The sequence below is a fragment of the Pseudonaja textilis genome, chromosome 7 (genome assembly GCF_049901715.1).
Source record: "Pseudonaja textilis isolate UNSWEBS1 chromosome 7, rPseTex1.2, whole genome shotgun sequence".
Classification (NCBI taxonomy): Eukaryota; Metazoa; Chordata; class Lepidosauria; order Squamata; family Elapidae; genus Pseudonaja; species Pseudonaja textilis.
This window is the reverse complement of record NC_141996.1, coordinates 28,828,018-28,849,528: the sequence shown is the minus strand read 5'-3', so window position 1 is coordinate 28,849,528 and position 21,511 is coordinate 28,828,018. Positions and strand designations below refer to the sequence as shown.

Genomic DNA, 21,511 nt, shown 5'->3' with positions numbered 1-21,511 from the left:
GGAACTAGGATGCAAAACAAGAAGAAAAAACAGGAGTGGGCTGGTACTAGAGTTGAGAATATACATTTCTAAACTATAACTGTGCAGGAAGGGAAAGACAAGAGACTACGTCATAGTCTCTTGTGGCCTGTTTGATTCTGGCTTCAAACAATCTCTGATCATCTGAGTAAAAAAAACCTACTCTCAGCTACTTCCAACTCCTTTCTATAGCGTAATCATCTCACAGTAAGCTGCTCTCCTCTATTTTTTTTTTTTACTTCTCCTTTTACTTACATAGAAGGTTCTTTTTTTAAAAAACAATCTTTTTGGCTGAAGTTGAAACATGCCATCAGTTTGGACTAAGATGAAACTAGTTGTAAAGTGTGTTGGGCAATGAGATTCATTTGTTGAGCAGAGAAGGCGGAGGAAAAAAGGAGTGGAATGACTCTCCCTAGATGGGGAACATTGCCAAAAATGTGTTTTGCTTGGAAAAGGAAGCAAATGATTTGACATTATTCTAGCATTAACCTTTTTATTAACTGAAGTAGAAGAACTGTTCAGTACTGCCACAAACTTGCTGCTGCTGCCATAAGTACCCTGTAAAAACTTTTTGACATGCTCTCATAGTTAGGATTAGCTAGCTAGCTAGCTGGCCAGCATGCATATGTGCCTGAAGACCATTTAAACTTAAATATATATAATTAGGTACAATAGAGAAACTGAGTTCACTAAGAACAACAGGTAGCATCGTTGGCCTTTGGCACAACATTGGGGAATCATAGTCTGGTGTAGGGAATCTGGATCTGATGAACCCACCTAAATTCAGCACATACATACCTTTGGAGATGCACTGAGAAAATTATATGCCTTGGTGGACAGCACAGGGATGGGTCTTTAATATTTATGAATTCTGTCTCCCCTCATCTCACATTTTGTCTTTAGCTGACCTTTTAAGAGATTGAAGTGCAATCTGATTATTTTAACTGAAGATTTCAGTCTATGTAGGTAAAGTACAGCAAACAAAATGATAAACTGAAAATAATCTTCTGTAATTTGAGCCTAGACCAAGAATGGCTACTTTTTGTTTGATATTGGCCACTTGTAATATTTTGAGAAACCCAACAAGTGCAGGGAAGGGGACAATGATTCATTTCCTTCAACCATATGAAAATTAATGTTCATATTTAAAGTATAATACAACTATATAAAAATCACAGAGAATTTCAATTGGATATTTTATTGAATGTGTAAATGTGTATCACAAATAATTGCATTTCAGTTTGCATATCATTTGATCCCGCCAAATTATGAAGGGTATTTATGAAAGGTGCTTTGAAACATGTGCTGGATATTTTCCTGTAAATATTAGTATGAGAAGTTCTTTTTCAAAGTTGAACTTCCTCAAAGCTTGATAGGAGGAAGATCTTACCAGATCTTACCAAAACATAGCTATAAAATCATTGATGCATTATGTAGAACCCGCGTTGAACTAGGTCACTCCACAATATTGAGACATTGAGACAGAAGACATTGAAGGAGTCAGGGGACAAGGTCAAGGGGAATCCACATGGATTAAGCCAAGAAAATTTGTGCAGGGCACTAGAGGCAAAATATATTGCAACCAACAATGGTCTTTGTTTGCAGTCAGACATACTTTGGACAACTTGAGAAAACTTAATGCTTCCCCTTTTGGGAAGAGTAATAACTATATAGAATTATGTTTTTAATTTAAGATGTGGATAGGAACCCACAAAGAGTAGAATTTCTTGGAAACAGAAGAAGTTGAGTTCAGAAATTGAGAATTGAAGGCATTGTTCTCCCTATTTATACATACATGTTTTTTTCTGACTAGTACGTAGTTGCAATCGACTTTGCTGTTTTTCTTTCTTCCTATTCTTTTTTTTTTTAAAGAGGGCATGCTAAATCCAGATTCATTGTTGGCTATGCTCCACATGTTTGTTTTCTGAACATGTTCTGTTCATGCCACCTTTGTTGAGTTTTGGCTGTGAGGGGAAAGATGGGATTGAGGGGTGGCAGAAAGAAACAGGAGCAGACTGCTTCTTTATAAACTGATATTTGTTTAAAGCTTAAAAGCTGCGTTAGAGAACTTTTGGAGTGTGGGGAAAGTGGTGTGGAGGGAATGGGGAAATGGAGAATGTAAACTGTGTCACTACAAGCAACTTTCCAGCTGGATCTTCTCCTGCTGCCTGTTTCAGAAGTTTGGAGAAGAGAGCATGGGAGGTTAGCAGGGAAGGAATCTTCATCTTATGAAGACTTACAACAAAATGTGATATTATATGCTTTTCTGCCAACAGGTGTGCAATTGTTTATGGTGCTAATCATCATTTTCTCCTCATGTCTGTTTATTTTTTCCAACTAAAGTTAACATTACCAGCCATGCCAAGTTCCTCTCTCTCTCTCTCCTTGTGTGCATTGTAACTTCTGAAGGCCCTCTCTTCCAAAATTCTACTCTAATACTTTGTTATAAGCTAAGCAAACTAGTATGGATTTTTTTAAAATTGCCCACTCGGTTAGCTCTATTAGTCATATTGGGAATCAGATTGTCCCTGAGAACAAATGGGTGAGCATTAATCACAGAACTGGATCAAATAAGTATATCTAGTGCCAAGATATAATCCCCCTATTTTTTGCACACAATAAAGTTCATATGGCATGACTTTCTTCCTCATCAAATGAAAATATGTTATGCTAACTGCATTCATTTATTCCTCACTGAATCAGCTAATCAAATACAGAATGCAGTTTATTTAGCATGGCATTTAAATTAGTATAGCTTATTTCAAGAAAAAAGATCTCAGCTTCAGATTCCCTGAGCCAAATGATTCACTAAACAAAATCAGGAGTGCTAAACCCATTTATTGCTGAGCCTTAACATGATTCATTGTGTTATATGAACCAGTCCATAAACCAGCTTGAATGAATTGAAATAAAATCAAGAAGTTTCCAAAATAAAAAGCATTTAAAATTATTTCAGCTGAAATTAGAAGTTATATTTATTAAATTCAAAACAAGTTAGGATATAAAAACTACAAGCTATGATTTAACATCTTAGGTTTTTTTAGAAGGCCAAAACATACTTTCCTGACAAGGTGGAAACTATGGTTGATTAAAGGCTTCCTTGTTTGTGTTGGTATTGGGAAGAAAAACACTGGATGTGTAAATAAAAGGCTTTGTTTATTGACTTCAGTAGTAACATTGATGACCTAAATTAAGTACTATAATCAGTTGGATAATCAAGTTAATTGATCAAACTTTTAAAGAGGAGATGAATTTAGACTTCAGATGCTTTATAGATGAAAGAATATATAATTACATACAGTGGGACTATTCTGGTTCTTACAGACAACCATAGTGATCTTAAAACCTGACACACTAATAGAGAAAAAGCTTCTTTTTCAAATATTTGCAACCCAAAAGATTGAAAGATGAAAATAATAAAAGCAAACAGATCATCAGCTCCTTTAAAATGTTGGCATATAGTGATTCCATCATTTCTTCACAGTTAGAAATTCTATTCCACAGATTGAAAGCTGTCTAATGAATTCCACAAACCTACATGATGGTCCATTCAGTAGGTTCTTAGAGCATGAGCCATTTTGATTGGCTATATTTCTGTTAAGGGATAGCTGTACTTGTATATCGAACCTGACAAAAACTGACAAAAGGTTCTCTAATACATACAAAATCCACTTGACTTAGTAAAATGCTGGATCAAGAACACCTCAAGTTATGCTACTGCTCTTTCATTAAAATGTAGGCCTGTCTGGGACACAGAATCAGTTCCTCAACATAAAAATCACATGCTCATGGGGCTTTTTTTTTTTTTTTTTGGCCTGGATTCAACTTCAATTTATTGACTTTATCCACCTCAGGATAATTATATCCAGACATTATCCACATTAGGCAGCTTAGTGGGTTGGAGAATATGGTGAAATTGAGTTCAAACAAAATGGTGGAGTTCTTGACTGGTGGCTTCTGAGTCATGGCCCTCAGGGAGACAGATTGTTCAGGGTACAATTGTACTTTCTCAAAAAGAACAATAGAATATTTTGCAAGTACTCCTTGCTTTTGTCACTGGAGACTCAAGCACAGCCGCATTTCTGACTACAGCTCAGTCTGGATAAAGGCAGCCTATCTGCATTCTTTACTAATCTGCTGATTAGAGTATTGCAGTCCAGTATATGTTTCTAGTGCTGTTTTTGAAAGGGTAGGTTGTAGATGCAGGGCATAATATCATGAGAGGCATGATATGGTGTGACCATGTAATGTAAATCTTTAAGGATCTGCAGTAGTTGCCTATTTGTCATTTGTCTAATTCATTAAATTTAATACTTTACATATTATGCTCTAAATGCTTTACTATATTAGCAAATTATTATATAAATATATATAAATGTGCAACTCTGCTGATAGCATCCTGTCATGTCTTCAGACCTGCCATTCTACTTGGATATACCATCATCATAGATTGGGATTCATAATAATAGACCTTTCTAAATGGTAGCACATTAATTATGGAACTTATTTCTTTTCAAATTGATGCAATTCTTATCTGGTTTTGGGTACTTGCTGAAGATGATTATTTTCTTCCAGATTCAATAAAATCTGATCACTTAGAGCAGTGGTCCCCAGCCTTTCTGGGCCTCCTCTATAGTCACGTGTCTGCATGTTAGGTACTTGGTAACTGGTCCATATTTATGGCTGTTAACAGCATCCCACAGCCACATGATCACTTTTTACATCGTTTTTGTTGAAAACCAACATTTATTTCTGTTTTTTTGCAAAAATGGCCCATTTTGCACAACGAATTCCCTTTACAACTGTGGCATTCAATTAATGCCCACTGAAAAAAGGTTGCAAATTCAGATTGTTCGTGTGACCTGCTTTATGACAGTTACTGACTCACAATCAAAATTGGGCATGTTCCATTATGGTCATAAGTTGAAGACTACTACCTGTACAACCAAAGGAGTACAGCTTTAAGATTGTTTTTAATAATAAAAGTTGCCAACCCAGAAATTTTAATAAATTCAGGTGAAATAGAACATCAGTATATTAAATACATCTCATTCCATATCCTATGATGAATCCCCCAGAGGCTTCTTACAGATTTTAAAGAAGACTGAAGATGGACAAAGGCAGGTCTCTGTAGTAAAAGAGCAAAGCCTGCCAAAGAAAGTACATTTTGGAACAGACCCTGTACATCTAAATGGAATAAATGCATACATATGTCTTTAGAACAAAGTATCTGAGTCGGTTCAAACATGATTTCCTAACGGATGTACAAAAAGCCACTGAAACATGAACAGTTAACAAAGTCTAACATGTTATAACCAATAAATATAATCTGAACAAAACTTTACCAACACCAAAAGCAGTTTTAAATTCAGATTAAAACTAGTCTCAATAATTTACTTTATACACATGTCAGTTCTAAAATGGAGCTGTCACTGCCTGCACTAACCTCTTGCTTGAATAGACAATATTAGCTATTTTCCTATAGAATTACAAATCTCTTGAGGTTTCTCAAGAGGAGACTAGACTAGCACTCTTTAAAACATCTCCTGTAGAGATTAATTCATGCAGTCAGTGCATCCTCTCTTTCCCAAGTATCAGCTAATTAGTCAACCAAGGATAAGTGAGAGGTATGAATAACTCTGATAAGTATAGTGACTCAGATAAATTTTGGAACCTTTACAAAAGTTGCCCAGACTCCAACTGAAAAGGAGTTTTTTTTTTTAAACGTTAAATAAAGGGGATTTATAGAGGAGTATAAATCATTGCTGCTATGTTGGATAGTTTGTACAGATAGTCTTCGATTTTCAACCATTCATTTAGTGACCATTAAAAGTTACAGCAGCACTGAAAGAAGTGACTTATGACCATTTTTCACACTTATGACTGTTGCAGCATCCCCATGGTTACGTGATCAAAATTCAGATGCTTGGCAATTGACTTGTATTTATGATGGTTACAGTGTCCAGGGTCATGAGATCATCTTTTGCGGCCTTCTGACAAGCAAGAAACCAGATTGACTTAACAACCTTGTTACTAACTTAACAATTGCAGTGATTTACGTAACATCTGCGGCAAAAAAAGATGTAAAAATGAGGCAAAATTCACTAACCACTATCTCACTTAGCAACATAAATTTTGGGCTCAGTTGTGATCCTAAGTCAGGGACCACCTATATCTGCATGTGAAGATAGACAAGAAACAAAAAAACTTAAGACACCAAAGAATTGAGGCCTTTGAACTATGGTGCTGGAGAAGACTCATGCAACTCACTTGGATTGCAAGGCGATCAAACCGGTCAGTCCCAGAGGAGATCAACCCTGACTGCTCTTTAGAAGGCCAGATCCTGAAAATGAAACTCAAATACTTTGGCCTCTAAATGAGAAGGAAGGACTCACTGGACAAGAGCCTAATGCTGAGAACGATTGAGGGCAAAAGAAGAAGGGGACAACAGAGAATGAGGTGGCTGGATGGAGTCACTGAAGCAGTCAGCAAGAGCTTAAAAGGACTCTGGAGCATAGTAGAGGACAGGAAGGCCTAGAGGAATGTTGTGCATGGGGTCGCAATGGGTCGGAAACAACTTCGCAACTAACAACAACAACAACAACTATCTATCATCATCTATTATCTATCTATCTATCTATCTATCTATCTATCTATCTATCTATCTATCTATCTATCATCTGACATATTCACTAAATGTAAAATGGTTTCTAAATCTACATTAAAAATTGTTCTCTAACATTAAAAAATGTCACAAAATTTAGGCATAAAACTTAATAAGAACATAGTAAATGTACAAGACACAGCAATGTTCATATAGTATATTTTATGGGGAAAATATTCTACTTTCCTCAAAATTATTGTGGACACAGAATGCCAACTTTCATTGTCCTGTATATATTGTGGCATTTACAGTATTGTGAATTATTTGGTGACAACACTTTTTATATTTATTTATTAAACAAATTTATATGTCATTTTCCCCAGTTCTTCTCCCCTACCATCCTGGAGGTGGTATAGTGTGTTCTCCCGGAAGTTACTGAACAATATGAACATCAGAACTGAAAAGAAAGAATTGTTAGATAGAATTGTTTTGGAATTCCTTTGTGATACAGCGTAGTAGCGATAAACATTTTGATTGCTTTGGTCCAAATGAGCATGTTTGCTAAAAAGAAATAATTTGGCACAGTTGTCAGTTAAGACTCCTCTTCCCCAGGATACTATGAATTGCAGGATAATTTTTGTTTTTAAAAGATGACTTCTTTTTCCAAGTTTGAAGATATTTCCTTAAATATTCAAGATCATTCTCAGGGTAATTTATTTATTATTAAATAGATAATAGAGGAGAATGGTTCTTCCATCCTGCCCAATGGGAAAAGAACTTTTAGAAAACCCCTGCACTTCCGAGAGAAAGCAGTTGCTTGCTCGGACTAGCACATTTCATATGGCCCAATTTTGCTGAGATCAGGCTTTCCTCTTGCCTTCCTTCATCCATCCATCCAACAAGGACTATGCAGGCAGTCCTTGTCACATTGTCTAGGTGATCTCCACACCCTCCAGCCTCCCTATCCAAGACAAAGATTCTGAGGGTGAACGACTTCTGCAACTGCTGCACACAGATCTAGCTAGGACAAGGAGGCATCTTGACAGCTGCCCTAGAGCATGCTTATTAGTTGCTCCTTTGCTGTCCATTCCACTTCTTCATCTCCCTCACCTTCCTACCGCTCTTTCTTCTTCTCTGCCAGCTCCAAACCTTGGCCCTTCACTGAGCCTCAGCCTCTCCAGATTAGAGCTCTCCAGGGACTTGGTCTTTTGAAAAAAAGGAAAGAATGAAAAAAAGGGAGGGCAAGAAAGAAAGAGAACGAACAGAAGAATAAAAACAGACCCCAGGGGCAATAGTCCTTCGAGCCATCTCACTGCATTACAATGAATATGGACTCTATTAAGCTCCGTTCTGCCTGTTAGCGTTTCCCAGGGCAACAGAGCTCCCATATGGCAAGCATGCAGCAGATTAGGGTAGGCCTCTGGGTCTCATTGAAGACATGGGTCTTGACTGGCAGTTGAACTCCCTCCCCCCTTCTCCTCACACTTGACACTGCCTGTGTTTATCTAAAGCGGGGTGGAAGGGGGGCATTTGGAAGGTTATTGTGCAGGGCAATGAGAGATAGGAGGGGAGAATATCTTATGGGGGGAGAGGAAGGAGTAACCTGGGTGGGGGGAGCATTGGGAAAGAGGGAGGTGAGAGGTTGCTGAAGGAGGCAAGAAAGAGAGAAAGTTGCGATGGCGGTCGTGGCAGCAGCAAACCCTTCATAAATATTCAGGAAGGATATTGAATAGGGAGAGGAGAAATAAAGCAGATGGAATTCATGTTAAAGAACAGTCTCAATCGCCCTCTAAAAACCAGAAAAGAAAAGAGAACTGCTTTAAAGGAGCACAGGGAACGACGTTTATCCAATTAGCAGGGTTGTCAAATTGAATTTATACAGAATTGAAGGGGGGAGAGGAGTGAAAATTAAGTGTGTGAGGTTGCGAGGGGAGCAATATATAGAAGAAAGGATGTATGTGAGGAGAACTTACTCTTTGCCGGGCTGCTGCAGCTTCAGATTATGGGGGGAGCTGGCAGGATGAGGGGATGAGCTGAATGTCCCATTTTGGTATGATGGTCCCTCTGGATAGGATAGAATGATAGGAAATGGGTTGCTTTGCTTTCTATTAAGGTCTCTTTGTATATGGGGAATACCTTGGTGGATTTGGGGCTGAACGTTAGATTGTGGATGAGACAATCCATCATTTTTACATGTTTCTTGGTTGCAGTGCACTAGAGTCATCCCAGCCCTTAATCTCAACAGTAAAGGTACTGCTGAATTCCATGATATTCCATGGTGATTCTGAAAATGTGGGCATTTTTTCAATAGTAGCAAATAAAATCTGACAAATTAATATCCTAAACATGATCTATCATAACTAGAGCTGATGGAGATTTTAATATTTAAAAAATTAAAAGGGTTTAGGCTTGAAAATGGCTTATGAAAACTATCAAAACAGCTGAAAACATTGTAATATTATGCATATTTTAATACTGATATTAAGGAACATTTAGTATCTGTTTGTCTCTTTTGGCATCATCTAATTTTGTAATTTTGTAACGTTCATGGGTACAGTTATGTCCTATTTATGCCAATCTACAACTCTTTACTTTACTTATTACATTTTATTTTCTGAAATTTCAAATTCAGATACTCTCCCAAAATGTATCCTGCAATTTTAAAAGAAATATTAAATATATAATTCAGCAGTGTAAGGTAATATGTTAAATACTTTCAAGTGAGGTCAATTGTTTAGTTAGTGTAATAATGTTTAATAGTTATTAATGTTTGTATTTCATGAAATAGCTACCACCATGTTCTATGCAGTGCGCCGGACCTTTCATTAAGAGAAACCACATTTTTCTGCTGGAACGCTATCTTAGTTGGAGAGTGGGGAAAAGTAGGCTCTCATTAGAAGGATTTAATACATATTGAATCTTAGGTAGTTAGGCAGGAAAAATCAAGGGCAGGTATAGAATAGGTGGTACCTGGCTCAACAGTTGTAACTATGAGAGGGATATAGGAATTCTACTGGATCACCAATGAAGTATGAGCCAATAATGTGCTGCCAAATGAGCCAGAAAAGGCCAATGTAATCCTAAGCTTCATCAACAGTATCAAGATCATAAGAAAACATAGTACTGCTCAATACTATACTAGTGAGGCTACACTTGTAATATTGCATCAGGTTCTGGTTGAAATGATTAAAAAAGAGATACTGAGACTCTAGAAAGAATGCAGAGAAGAGCAACAACAATGGTAAGGAGGTCTGGAGGCTAAATGGTTTGATGAATGGTGAAAGAAATAGGATATGTCTAGCCTAATGAAGAGAAGGATCAGGGATTGTCTTCCAGTACTTGAGAGGTTGTCTTCCAGTACTTGAGAGACTTACAGTGAGAAGGGGATTAACTTATTTTCCACAGCACATCAAGGCAGAAGAAAAAGCAATAGGTGGAAACTTGTTAAAGAAAGCTACAACCAGGAAGGAGAAATTTCCTGACAGTGCAAACAATTAACCAATGATTCTCAGAGTTGTGGGTGCTCCATCAATGGAGGTTTTCAAGAAAAGATTGGATAGCCATTTTGTCTGGAATGGAACGAGACCTTCTATCTTGGGCAGAGACAGAGTTGGACTACAAGACTTCCAAGGTCCCTTCCCATCCTATGATTCTATGAATAGTTTTGTCATTTCTGTCCTTGTATGTCAAATGACAGCTATTTGCCATAATTTGAATTTTTGGCTATGGAACATAACACTAAATCACTAATGCTTATCTTTTGCATTATTTATAATATGCAATTTTTGGACATTAACACAAGCACATCAGAATCTTCTTGTAATGCAATCAAAGGGTTGTGGTGACGCTTTCAGGTCCCCAAATTAAATGATAAACATACCCCCTTAAACGCAAGATTTTCAAAGAATGGTAGTGGTGGTTAGTGGGTCGAGCAGGTCATTCTAAAAGATTATGTCATTGTATCTGAAGCCTAAAACATTGACCAGGAAGAAGCTGCAGATCCTGCCAGTTGAAGGATGCAATCTTTTCAGCTGCTGTGCTGCCCTATAAAATACCTTTCACCCTGAGATTAGAGAGGCCCTGACCCTGCTAACTTTTCAAAAGTTCTTAAGATATGGATGTGTTCCTGGACATGCAGGTTGGAGTGTTAATGAGAATCAATCATCTGCTTATTGTTTTGTAATACTAGTTTGAATCCTTGGATACTACATGTGTTCCTATGTTTTATATTATACTATCCATATAATGTTTTTTATTGTTGTTAAATGTTGTAAACAGCCTATAGTGGCTATTGTGAGATTGATGTCCATATAATTCCTATAAATAAATAGTTGTAGTGAGACATTGACTTTGTTCCCTACAAACTAATGATGATGCAGTTAAATTATTTTAGGCTTAGCTTTATGGGCAGAGTGCTTCTTTTTTACGTATTTATCAAGAAAATTTATTTTGTTGCCCAATTCATTGTGACTTTAGGCTGCTTATAAAACAGAACTCTAATGCAAAATCCAATAAATTCCATCCCCCTAGGGACAACAATTAAAGAAACCACTTTATGGGTTTTGTATCATCCTGGGGGCCTCAGATCTGCTGATAAAACCATGCCTTCTGCAAAGTGGGGGGAGTTTAATCTTATCTTCACAGGGATATGATGTTCCATGGGCAGGGAGCCACCAAGGCTCTTGGTTCCACTAGATCAGGGGTGTCAAACACGATTTCATTGAGGGCTATATTAGAGTTGTGTTTGATCTTGTGGGGGGTAAAGGTATGGCCAGGGTGGGCATGGCCAACTTGATGTCACTTGGCTTGCCTGGACTCCATTTTCACTACAACGGCCTCCTGCAGTCCTCTGCCAGCAAAAATGGAGCCCAGAGGCCTGCCCGGGCTCTGTTTTTGGCCATGATGGCCTTCTGCAGCCCACTGCCAGCAAAAATGGAGCTTGGGGAGGCCATGCACAGCCCCCCGAGCTCCGCTTTTGGTGGCAAAGAGCTGCAGGAAGACATCACAGCCAAAAATGGAACCTCTGAGGGCTGCACATGGCCCTCCCAAGCTCCATTTTCACTGGCAGAGGCACTGCAGGCTGATCCTTTGGTATTTCCAGGGTGGCCCCACGGGCCAGATCTAAGCACCTCGCAGGCCAGATATGGCCCACAGCAGGGGTGGGCTGCTTGGGGTTCTCAGGAGAGCCCCTAGCTAAGATTCTGTGCAGTTTGGAGAACCCCCAAATCCCATTCCTGGCTGGCCCTGCCCATCCTGCCCTGCTCCTCCTAGGAGTCCCCATGCAGCCCATTTTGGATGAAGGTAAGTACAGGGCGCATACAAAGGCTTGGGGAGGATGAAAAATGGGCCTCCCAGAAGTTTGGGAAGGCCAGAAATGGGCCCATTTCCATCTTCCAGAGAGCACCTGGGGCCCAGGGAGGCTGTTTTTGCCCTCCCAGAGGCTCGAGAAAAGCCTCCAGAGCCCGGGGAGGGCAAAAACGCCCCCTGCTGTGCTGCAGGAAGCCAACTAGGCCATGCCCACAATGGCCACGCCCATCCAGCAACCGGGCAGAGAACCCATTGCTAAAATTTTTGAAGCCCACCCCTGGCCCACGGGCTTTGAGTTTGACATTCCTGCACTAGATGGATGTCCTTAATAGAGGAGACCTATAATATTCCCTGCTCCCCACTTTGTTGAATTGGGTACATCTAACTGGGCAAAGGTGGGCTTTACAAGTCACAATCTTGAATTGGACCCAGAAGCAAATAGGCAATCAATGCCGCTCCTGCACGAGAGGTGAAATGTATGCAAATCATGATTGGCACAAAACCAGATACATAGGCTGCTGCATTTTGACCAACTAAAGCTTCCAGATACTTTTTACGGGCAGGATTCCTCCCATCTTCCATTATTTTATTCTTTTCATTTAACTTGTTTTCTTGCAGACGTTTGTTCTGAACAAGATTGTGCAACTTTGCTCTTTTTACATTTTGTTGATATGATTCACAAGAATCTATTTTTACTTTCGGGATCCCCCCGCCACTTTTCCTAGCTAACAGTGAGGAACTGAAGTTGAGAAGAGTTGAAAAGCAAAACAGCAATCTGAAACATCTTGAACTTCTAAAATCAGCCATAATATCCAAGCAAGAAAGAAAGATAAAGTTTTTGAAATGGCTTCACAGTTCCCAGGTTATTATTATTGAAAATCTATGGCAGGATCTCAAACATGCCATACGTGCAAGGAAATCTACAAATGGAAATCTTACTTCTGCAAAATGTGTTAAAAGTAGTGATTGAAAGCTGTTCGAACGTTTGCACTAGTTATTTTACTGCTATATTACTCTGAATCTATACACAATTTGCAGATAAATAGTTATTTAAACTTTGTTACATGTAGACATTGTGTCAGGTTCCATTCATATTGGTATTCATTGAAACATACTATTTGACCATAAATATGTATAATTTTCATAAATTCTTCATTTTTATCAGCTCTTTTTATAAAGTTTCATCTATTGTTGATGAAACACTCTCAATCTTTCTACAATGTCACTGCACTGATTTTTTAAAACCATGAAATTTTGAATAAGATATAATCCTAGTTGCAGATAATATTAAATCATAATATATCAAATTACATTTGGTGCTGAATCAAAAGGATATCACGTTAAGGCTTAGTTTCAGATTTCTACTGTTAATAATTAAGGAAAAATTCCAACCACTTAAATATTTTAAAAGTCTATTGATTTGAGTGGAAATTTTAGAATGTGTTAAACATGTTTCTTTGCTCTTTCTATAATTAATGAGGTACATACTGACTTTTCCATATTCTTTGGGTTTCTAAATTTCTAGCATGCACAAATCTCTTGAGCTCCTGGTCCTTTTATAAAGCCAGCTTCATCTCCTTTTCCATACAGGACTCTAATCTGCTTTAGATAATCTATTTTGCTAACATGTGAAATAAAAGGATATGATACTTTATGCATTCTGTTAAGTCTCGTTAGGAAATATCTATTAAGGTATCTTAAATGTTGACATCTTTACAGTCTTTGGATTGAATACCTTCAATCTTTGTTTGATCTTCTTTGGATTAGTTACTGTTTATCCATTGGCATCTTTAGTATATCAGTTTGATGTTGGGACCTCATTCTGAGCTCAGAATCAGTGATGCAGCTATTGTATTCCTTGAGTACTTAATGTGCTGGATTTATTAGGCATGAAGATCATTATAAAGAAGGTCCTCAAGTTATGACTGTTTGAAGTTACAATGCACCCCACAAAAGCTACTTATCATCTGATTTCAACACTATGATAGGTATAACCCCCTCTTCCACCCCATGGTCATGTGATCACATTTTGGGCATTTGGCAACTGGTTCAACTTTACGACTATTTATTGCATCTTTTGGTCATATGACCATGATTTTTAGTACTTTGGGCTGATTTGTAATACTTACATCTGGTTTCTGGCAAAAAAAAAAACACCCATTGGGTAAAATGAATTCACTTTATGGCTGCAGTTTAACGACTAGTACAAAAAATATAAAATTGGGTCTGGCCATGTGGTCACCCACTAAATGACCATAACATATTACTGTAATTTTGGGTTCAATTACAGTTGAGGACTACTTGTATTCTTTTTTTTTTACTTCAATGTTTACTTCAGTCCACACAGTCTAAACCAATTGACCTGATCATTTTGCTTAAAAGGAAAAACTGGCCCAATCAAAATCCTGGTTAAGGTTATTCTGCCCCAATCAAAATCCTGGTTAAAGTGATCATGACATAAATTCTTCATCTGGAAAAACAGCAACATCCAGATATCATGTAAAAAGAGGTAGGAAAATTAAAATCTCACGATGGAACATGGCAGGTTATATGGTAATACAGTGAGAAACAATTGGATTGAAGCTAAGATTATCAGCCTTTGAATATGTACCAGCTCCAGTCAACAGAGTTCAACTTACATCAGAGTAAATATGCAATTAATTTCTGTTGTACATTTATTGATACAAGTGGGATTTTTAAATTGCAACTAACTTTCCCCAATGACTTTAATTAGGTTCATATTTTATTAACTTATATTAACTTAAATTTAGCATGTATCAATCAGATTTTAACTAGGCATATACATTGATAAACAAAAAATAAATAAATGTAATTGTCTGTTTAAAGTGGCCTATTCCAGGAGCTTCCTAGAATTTAGAGTACAGTAGTTCAACATTCCTGTAGAACACCTGTTGGAGAAACAAAGGCATCTATGGGAATAGTCACTGCCTTCAAAATTCTGGGCATAGCTGGGTAATCCCAGTCCACATTTTTTTATATGCATGCAATGTCAGAAGTTAAAAAGGGATGGCACATGGCATGATCATGGTTATCACTGACTGTCACCAAGGGCGTGTCTGTTGGAGAAGGCTTTCTAGGTCATTCATTTTTGGCCCCTTTCTTTTGAAATACTTTTCTCTCTGATGTTGTATTATTTTTCTTTTTTCTTTTCTCTTCTTCTCTCTGTATAAAAAAAGAGCCCAAGAGCTGAAGAAATATTTTCATTTGTATTTCTGTTTAAACTAAAATATTTTTTATAACCACAGCCAAATGAAAAAGGTAACAAAACTTGTTACATTCTGCTTAATTATAGTTGTTTTTATTTATAGCTGAAAATATCCTTATTAATATATTTGATTGGTGGGATATTTGGTTTGTGATACATAGATTTATATAAGCGCTAAATACATGGCTCATATCTATTGTTCATATATCCTTTATGAGATCATATGAGAAAAACTGACTTGTTATATATAGCACTGGACTGCTTTTTGGAAAATTGGTAAAAGCAGGACGTATAGAAGGGCACACAGGATAAAGTTAATTAAAGATAAATGAGGAGAATTCAGGAATATTTACTGAAACAGGTATTTACTGTTAGTAATCAAAGCTGAGCAATTGATTTAGAATGCTCGAAACAAAAAAGTCACCAAAAAGTATGCTCAAAACAAATATTCCAAATACTTTGTACTATTGTAAAATTCTTAAATATCTGGAAATAGTTAGGACCCGGATTTAAAGTTCCAATGGTCATTCCCATCATCACATGATTACTGCATCTCGGGTGCTCCATAACCATGTAGCATTTATGGATACTTGCAGCATCCCATGGTCACATAAATGCATTCTAGGACAGTTTTGCAGATAACAGACATTTACTTCCAGTTTACATCCATAATGAACTATTAGTTCACTTACCAACCACATATTCACTTATCGATGATGATGATTTGCTTAATGACCATCTCAAACAGGTTGTAAAATCAGGTCAGTCACATAACTGATGTACTTTATAATATCCTGAATTACTATCATGATGGGTAGGCTCTACATGACTACTTAGAGCAGTGGTGGCGAACCCTTTTGTTGTGGTGTTGCCGAAAGTGCACACGCTATTGCACATGTGCATGCGTGCATGCGTGCCGGCACCCACAATGTAATGCGCCTCGCCTCCCTGTGCATGCACATGCAACACCTTCCCCCTGACCGGTACTGCGCATGAGCGTGCCTCCCAGCTGATTTTCGGCCCATTTGAGACTGTTTTTGCCCTCCTGAGGCCCCGAGGGAAGCCTCTGCAGCCTCAGGAGGCCGAAAAATAGGTGTTCTGGAAATACCAGAAGTGCCCGTTTTCAGCCTCTGGAGGGCCTCTGGAGCCTGGGGGAGGCTCGAGGGAAGCCTCAGGAGCCTTTGGAAGCTGGAACCGGCCTCGTTTCGGCACTTTTGGTATTTTGGAAGGCCTGTTTTTCGGCTTCCCTGGGCTGTAGTGGTTTCCCTCAAGCCTCGGGAGGGCGAAAATGGCCTCAAACAGGCCGAAAATTAGCTGGGAGGTGCACACATGCATAGTACAGGTAAATTTGGCTGGGGCTCGCGTGCCTACACAAATGCCTGTGCGTGCCACCTGTGGCACACGTGGCATAGGTTCACCATCATGGACCTAGAATATTTTGTTAATTCAACAAATGTTTGCATACATACTTATAAATCAGAATCATCATGCTTTTCTTTTTCCGGATAAATTATTTTACACCAATACATTCATTATGCTTTTCCATACTTTTCTATTCTGTAAGCCATCTTTACTTCCATTGTATTGATACATCACTTCAAGTCTTGATTTTATTCTTTAAACTTTGAAGTTTAATCACAACTTTCCAGCCTCCCCACTCTTGATTTTCCATCATATATTTCCTTTTGCAATTAGATATTTATACATTTTTTTCTGTGTGATGAACTACCTCATTGTACCTCTTTTATACCAGTTCCTCACATATTTATTCAGTATTATTTATTCTAAATACTGTCCATCTTGTTGTACCACATGCAATCCTACTAAATTCAATTCTGTGTTTCTTTTGACATACCCCCAAATCAAACAGGGAAGCAGTTAGACAACAAAGAAGTGAGAGAGGCATTCAAATAGGATAGGGTTATGTCAGAGAAATTGAATAAACTATTTGTTTTTGCCCTTACTACAGAAGATATCTGGCCTGTATTGACTTTTTCAGGGAGATAAGTAAAACAGTTAAAGCAAATTAAGTTTACAAGAGCAGATAACTCTAACCCTAACCCTAACCCTGTTTGCATCCACTCAACAGATCTTAAAGAATTCAGATATGAAATTGCTGATGTTTTAGCAAAAATTATCTAATCCTCAAATCATGCTCGGTGTTGGAGATTTGGAAGATAGCTAATGCAATAGCAATAACTTTAAAAAAGAATTCAGGGTGTTTTTTTTTTAAAAAAGAAATTATACGCTAATCAGCTTGGTCATCTAAAGGTTTGAACTAGCCATATAGAAGAATAAACCTTGCTGAAGGAAAATTGGTATGGATTCTGGAAAGATAAATATTGCTTCACAGTGTATTAGTTTTTTGAGAGTTCAAAAGGAACCTGAATAGAGGCATGTATTTGCATTACATGCTTGGATTTTCATTATTATTTTTTTGACAGATTTCTTCATTAAAGAATTTTAAATATACTGTATTTGGCAGCTATGGGATAACAGGACCTTTTTTTTAATGGATTCGTAACTAGTTAAAACAGATAAATAAAAATAAATAAAAAATAGGAATAAAAAGATCCACTTCCTTAGTGAAAAGAACAAGTAGATCTGCATTGAACCATGAGTATCTGCAGGAGGGACAAGAGGCAAATGACAAAATGTATGTCATAACATTTTATACAAGTATTTAAGCAGTGGAGTTTATTTATGATGTGATGCATTTTGTCAGCTTCATGCTGCCCTGATTAGGACCAGTTATTTTTAATTTTTTTTATCAATGACTTCAACCAGAGATATGCAGCTGTTTGTACTGAAATGGAAAAGGTGTCTTGGAGGGGGTTAAAGTACATACACACATACATACACACACACACACACACACATTGTATATATATTGATTGGATTAAATATAGTTGATTATTAATTCTTACATTGTTAACTACTGTTTCCTTTCATTGTATTCCAAATCATATTTCAATTGGCAGTGCATTTGGAAGGACACTGGAAGACTACACGCAAGTTGTGGTGAGCAATACAATTCTACATTTTATTTAATATACTGTTTTCTTTTACCTCTTTCTTTCCTATTCAGGTTGATCCATGAAGTTGAATTTCTATTATTAAGTGCTCTGTGATAGCTTATGGGAACTCCAGTTGGTATTTTTTGGTCCATATTCCTCTGCGTGGGATGACAATGATACAAGAGGGGAAAAGATTAATTATTGCTATTGCGTGTCTGCTTTTGACATCTGCTAACTGCATTACAAATTTGGGTGAGTGATTGTTTCCCGTATTTTTATCTATATAGCTGATGCATTTTCAGGTCCTTGATTTTATTTGCAATTTTTGTTCGTAGTTTTTTAAAGAACCATGGTTTTGTGTTTTGATATTTATGAGTTTCTATCACTGCATAGTCTGCCTATTCCTTAGTCATAATTCTTATCAACTTCCAATACACTGACTATTCTGCCTACGTATGATTAATTTGTTTACATTCAGTAATCACTGACTGAACTCTTGGGTGAGCAACTAAGCACATTTATCTAGTTCAAAACTAGTGTTAATCTGATTGTCAAATGGGGATGACAAAATAACAAGAGATTATTGTCCGTTTGTAATTGTTTCGGGACATATGAGTAACATTGTTTAAAAATAAGATACTGGACAAAGGTTTTGGTATAATACATATTTACTTTTATAATTCCTGTTACTCCAAGTTTGCTTAAAGTTGACATGGAAGCAAATGTGATTATTGTGAAGCAACTTGTTCTGTGACTTCAAAGATTTAGAGTAGACTCACATGCAAAGTTGATTGGCTAAGGACAAGGCGAGACACAAAACAATGGAGCAGGAGATAGATGAACATGCCATTAATTACTTGCAGACACATTCAGCATTACAGTCTTATTGAGATATCTGAAAGGTTCATATTTCACTAGATATATTCACATTTTCTTGCCAAGAAATAGCTAGCTCTTGAATGCCATAAAGTCTTAAACTTGTAATCTCCTGTAAAGGAGAAGTCAAATAGTTAAGTAATTAAAGTGGAAGTAGCTGATCTACTTTATGAAGACTTTGCCTTTCTTCCTTTGCAGGTGATTCTCTTCATGTCTCTGTCCAACCTGATTCTATTGTCCAGAAGCATGGTGGCTTGGTGACTCTGGGATGTGTGGTTGAGCCTTTGGGAATAAACGTTACTTGGAGACTGAATGGAAAGGAGCTGCTTCAATCAGATGATGTTCTAGGAATCCATATTGATCAAAGATTGCTCACCATTGCTGCCTTAAACAATCACACAGTGGGTCGATACCAGTGTATAGCCCGCATGTCTGAAGGTGTTGTTGCCAGTGTTCCTGCCACGGTAACATTAGCCAGTAAGTAGATTTTATTTTATTTTTCTCTCTCAAACTATATCACTTTGCCTCAGCAAGGGAACATAGTTACATTGCTCAAAGTTAGATGAAATAGGCATCTCTTGTACACAGAGGAAGCATTTAAATTCTGTCCTTCAGTTGGATTGATGTCCATATCAGAACGTGGCCTTTGTCAAAGATGCTTATCTGATTGGCCAAAGGAAATGTGTGTAAACAGCAATATAACAATGATAATCTTAAACTGTAGCAGGACAGATTCAAGCTGAATATTTGGGGGGGGGGGCAAACTTCCTAACATGCGCAGCTCCTGTTCTGAGCATGGTATTGGATTTGATAGTCTAAATCAGCGGCCCCCAACCATTTGGGCACCAGGGACCAGTTTTGCGGAGAGAGGTTTTTCCACAGACTGGAGGGGATGGGGTTCTCTCATGCTGCCTGCATCTCATGGGTGAGACTTCGCTTGTTTGCATAGCCCAGTTTCTGACATGCCATGACACCATTCCTGTGACAACGTCTGAGATTGGGGACCCCTGGTCTAAATGGCCTCTTCCAATTTTAGGATTTGATGAAACCACCTAAATGTGATAAAGAAGGCATCATAGAATGTGCTCATATCAACACTTCCAAATTAGGATGTGTCTCCCATTTAGTAAATTGTGCACAATCAAATTGGGTTATGACATGTTCAAGAGTCAAGAGTTCCGAGGAACAGACCTGCAGGGTAAATGCTATAACTTGCATTCGTGAGTTGACAAACTCTTCATGCAGTCTGTTTCAGAAATAATAGCAGCTCTTTAGGGAAACCGGGGGCGGGGGGGAGGGGGGCAGGGAGGGGGGGGGGATTGGGAGTTACAAAAAGAAAATTGGTTTTAAAAAGTTTGAAGGAGATATGTTTGTAAAATGAGGCCTGGTTTTGTTGCAATGCCAAAAAAATATTGGCTTGCTATCAAAATATTAATCAGAAATGAAATGTTTAGGCTGGGCTAGGATAAAAACAGAGAAGCACAATAAGAGCAAAACAGCAACTCTAAAGCTCTGTGGGAGAGGCCCACAATTGGACTGAAGCCTTTGGGGGATTTGGACTGAGCTCTGCAGCTAGATTAAGTTTCGGGAGAACATGGTTTCCATTTAAGAGAAATGCAGAAAGTGCTCCACCTTTTAATACACTTATTTTACTTATGGGTCTCCTTAGTTGTCACTTTTTTAAAATCTAGAAAAATAGTAATCAATTAGTTTACCCGCCCATGGCTTTTTTCCACTTCTGTTTGCAGAGTGTTCTCACCCGGCTCCCAAACATGACAAACCTCTGTAGTTAAATAAATGTTCCCTTTATTAGGAGCCCCAGCAGCCCCAGGAAAAAGTCTGTCTCTCTCTCACAGCAGGCTAACAGCAGGGAGTTGAATAGTTGTCTGCTACACCTATTCATCTCCGCCCCCTGCTTTTTATCCCCAGAGTTAGGGTGGGACTCCGCTAGCAGCAGTGGCTCTTCTGTTCCTAGGATTGGCCCATAGATTTCCACTGATCTCCTGTGCCTTCTATGCATCCGCACATGAGACACTGGACCCAGCTGTTCCTCCTCTTCTTCATCAGCCACCTCCAGACCTGGCGGCCATTCACTCTTCATCTGAGGGCTGATGGATGGCGTAGGCTCTGCCTTTGTCTCTATCTCCATTCTCTCTTCCCCCCCAGAGCTCTCAGATTGCCTTGATGTTGGCCCTGACCCCCATGCCACCACCTCATCTGGGCTACCTGAGGGGCTGGCAGCGAAGAGGCCACAACACAGAGTTCCTCTGAGATACTTGTAAGAGGAGTTTTGTGCTGTTGGAAGAAATGTCCTTCTGGGTTCAGTTCCAAGTGGGGAAAAAGGCACTGGAAACATGGAGGCTGTTTGGAAGGTTTAATGGTGGACAGGGCCACGTGGCCTGGAGCTTCAGAGTGAAAAGGAAGGATGATCACATGCTGCAAGGTGAAGGAGGAGATCAAGAA

At 38.2% G+C, this 21,511-nt stretch overlaps 1 protein-coding gene across 1 annotated transcript in view; it reads left to right on the top strand.

Annotated features, from left to right (window-relative positions):
- The window catches only part of BOC (BOC cell adhesion associated, oncogene regulated), a 67,941-nt gene that overhangs the window by 11,317 nt on the left and 35,113 nt on the right, over positions 1-21,511 (top strand). Inside the window, exons 2-3 of the mRNA XM_026708853.2 lie at positions 18,244-18,424; positions 19,247-19,525. Of these exons, the coding sequence (XP_026564638.1) occupies positions 18,340-18,424; positions 19,247-19,525 (364 nt within the window). The 5' untranslated portion in view covers positions 18,244-18,339. The remainder of the gene's footprint in view (positions 1-18,243; positions 18,425-19,246; positions 19,526-21,511) is intronic.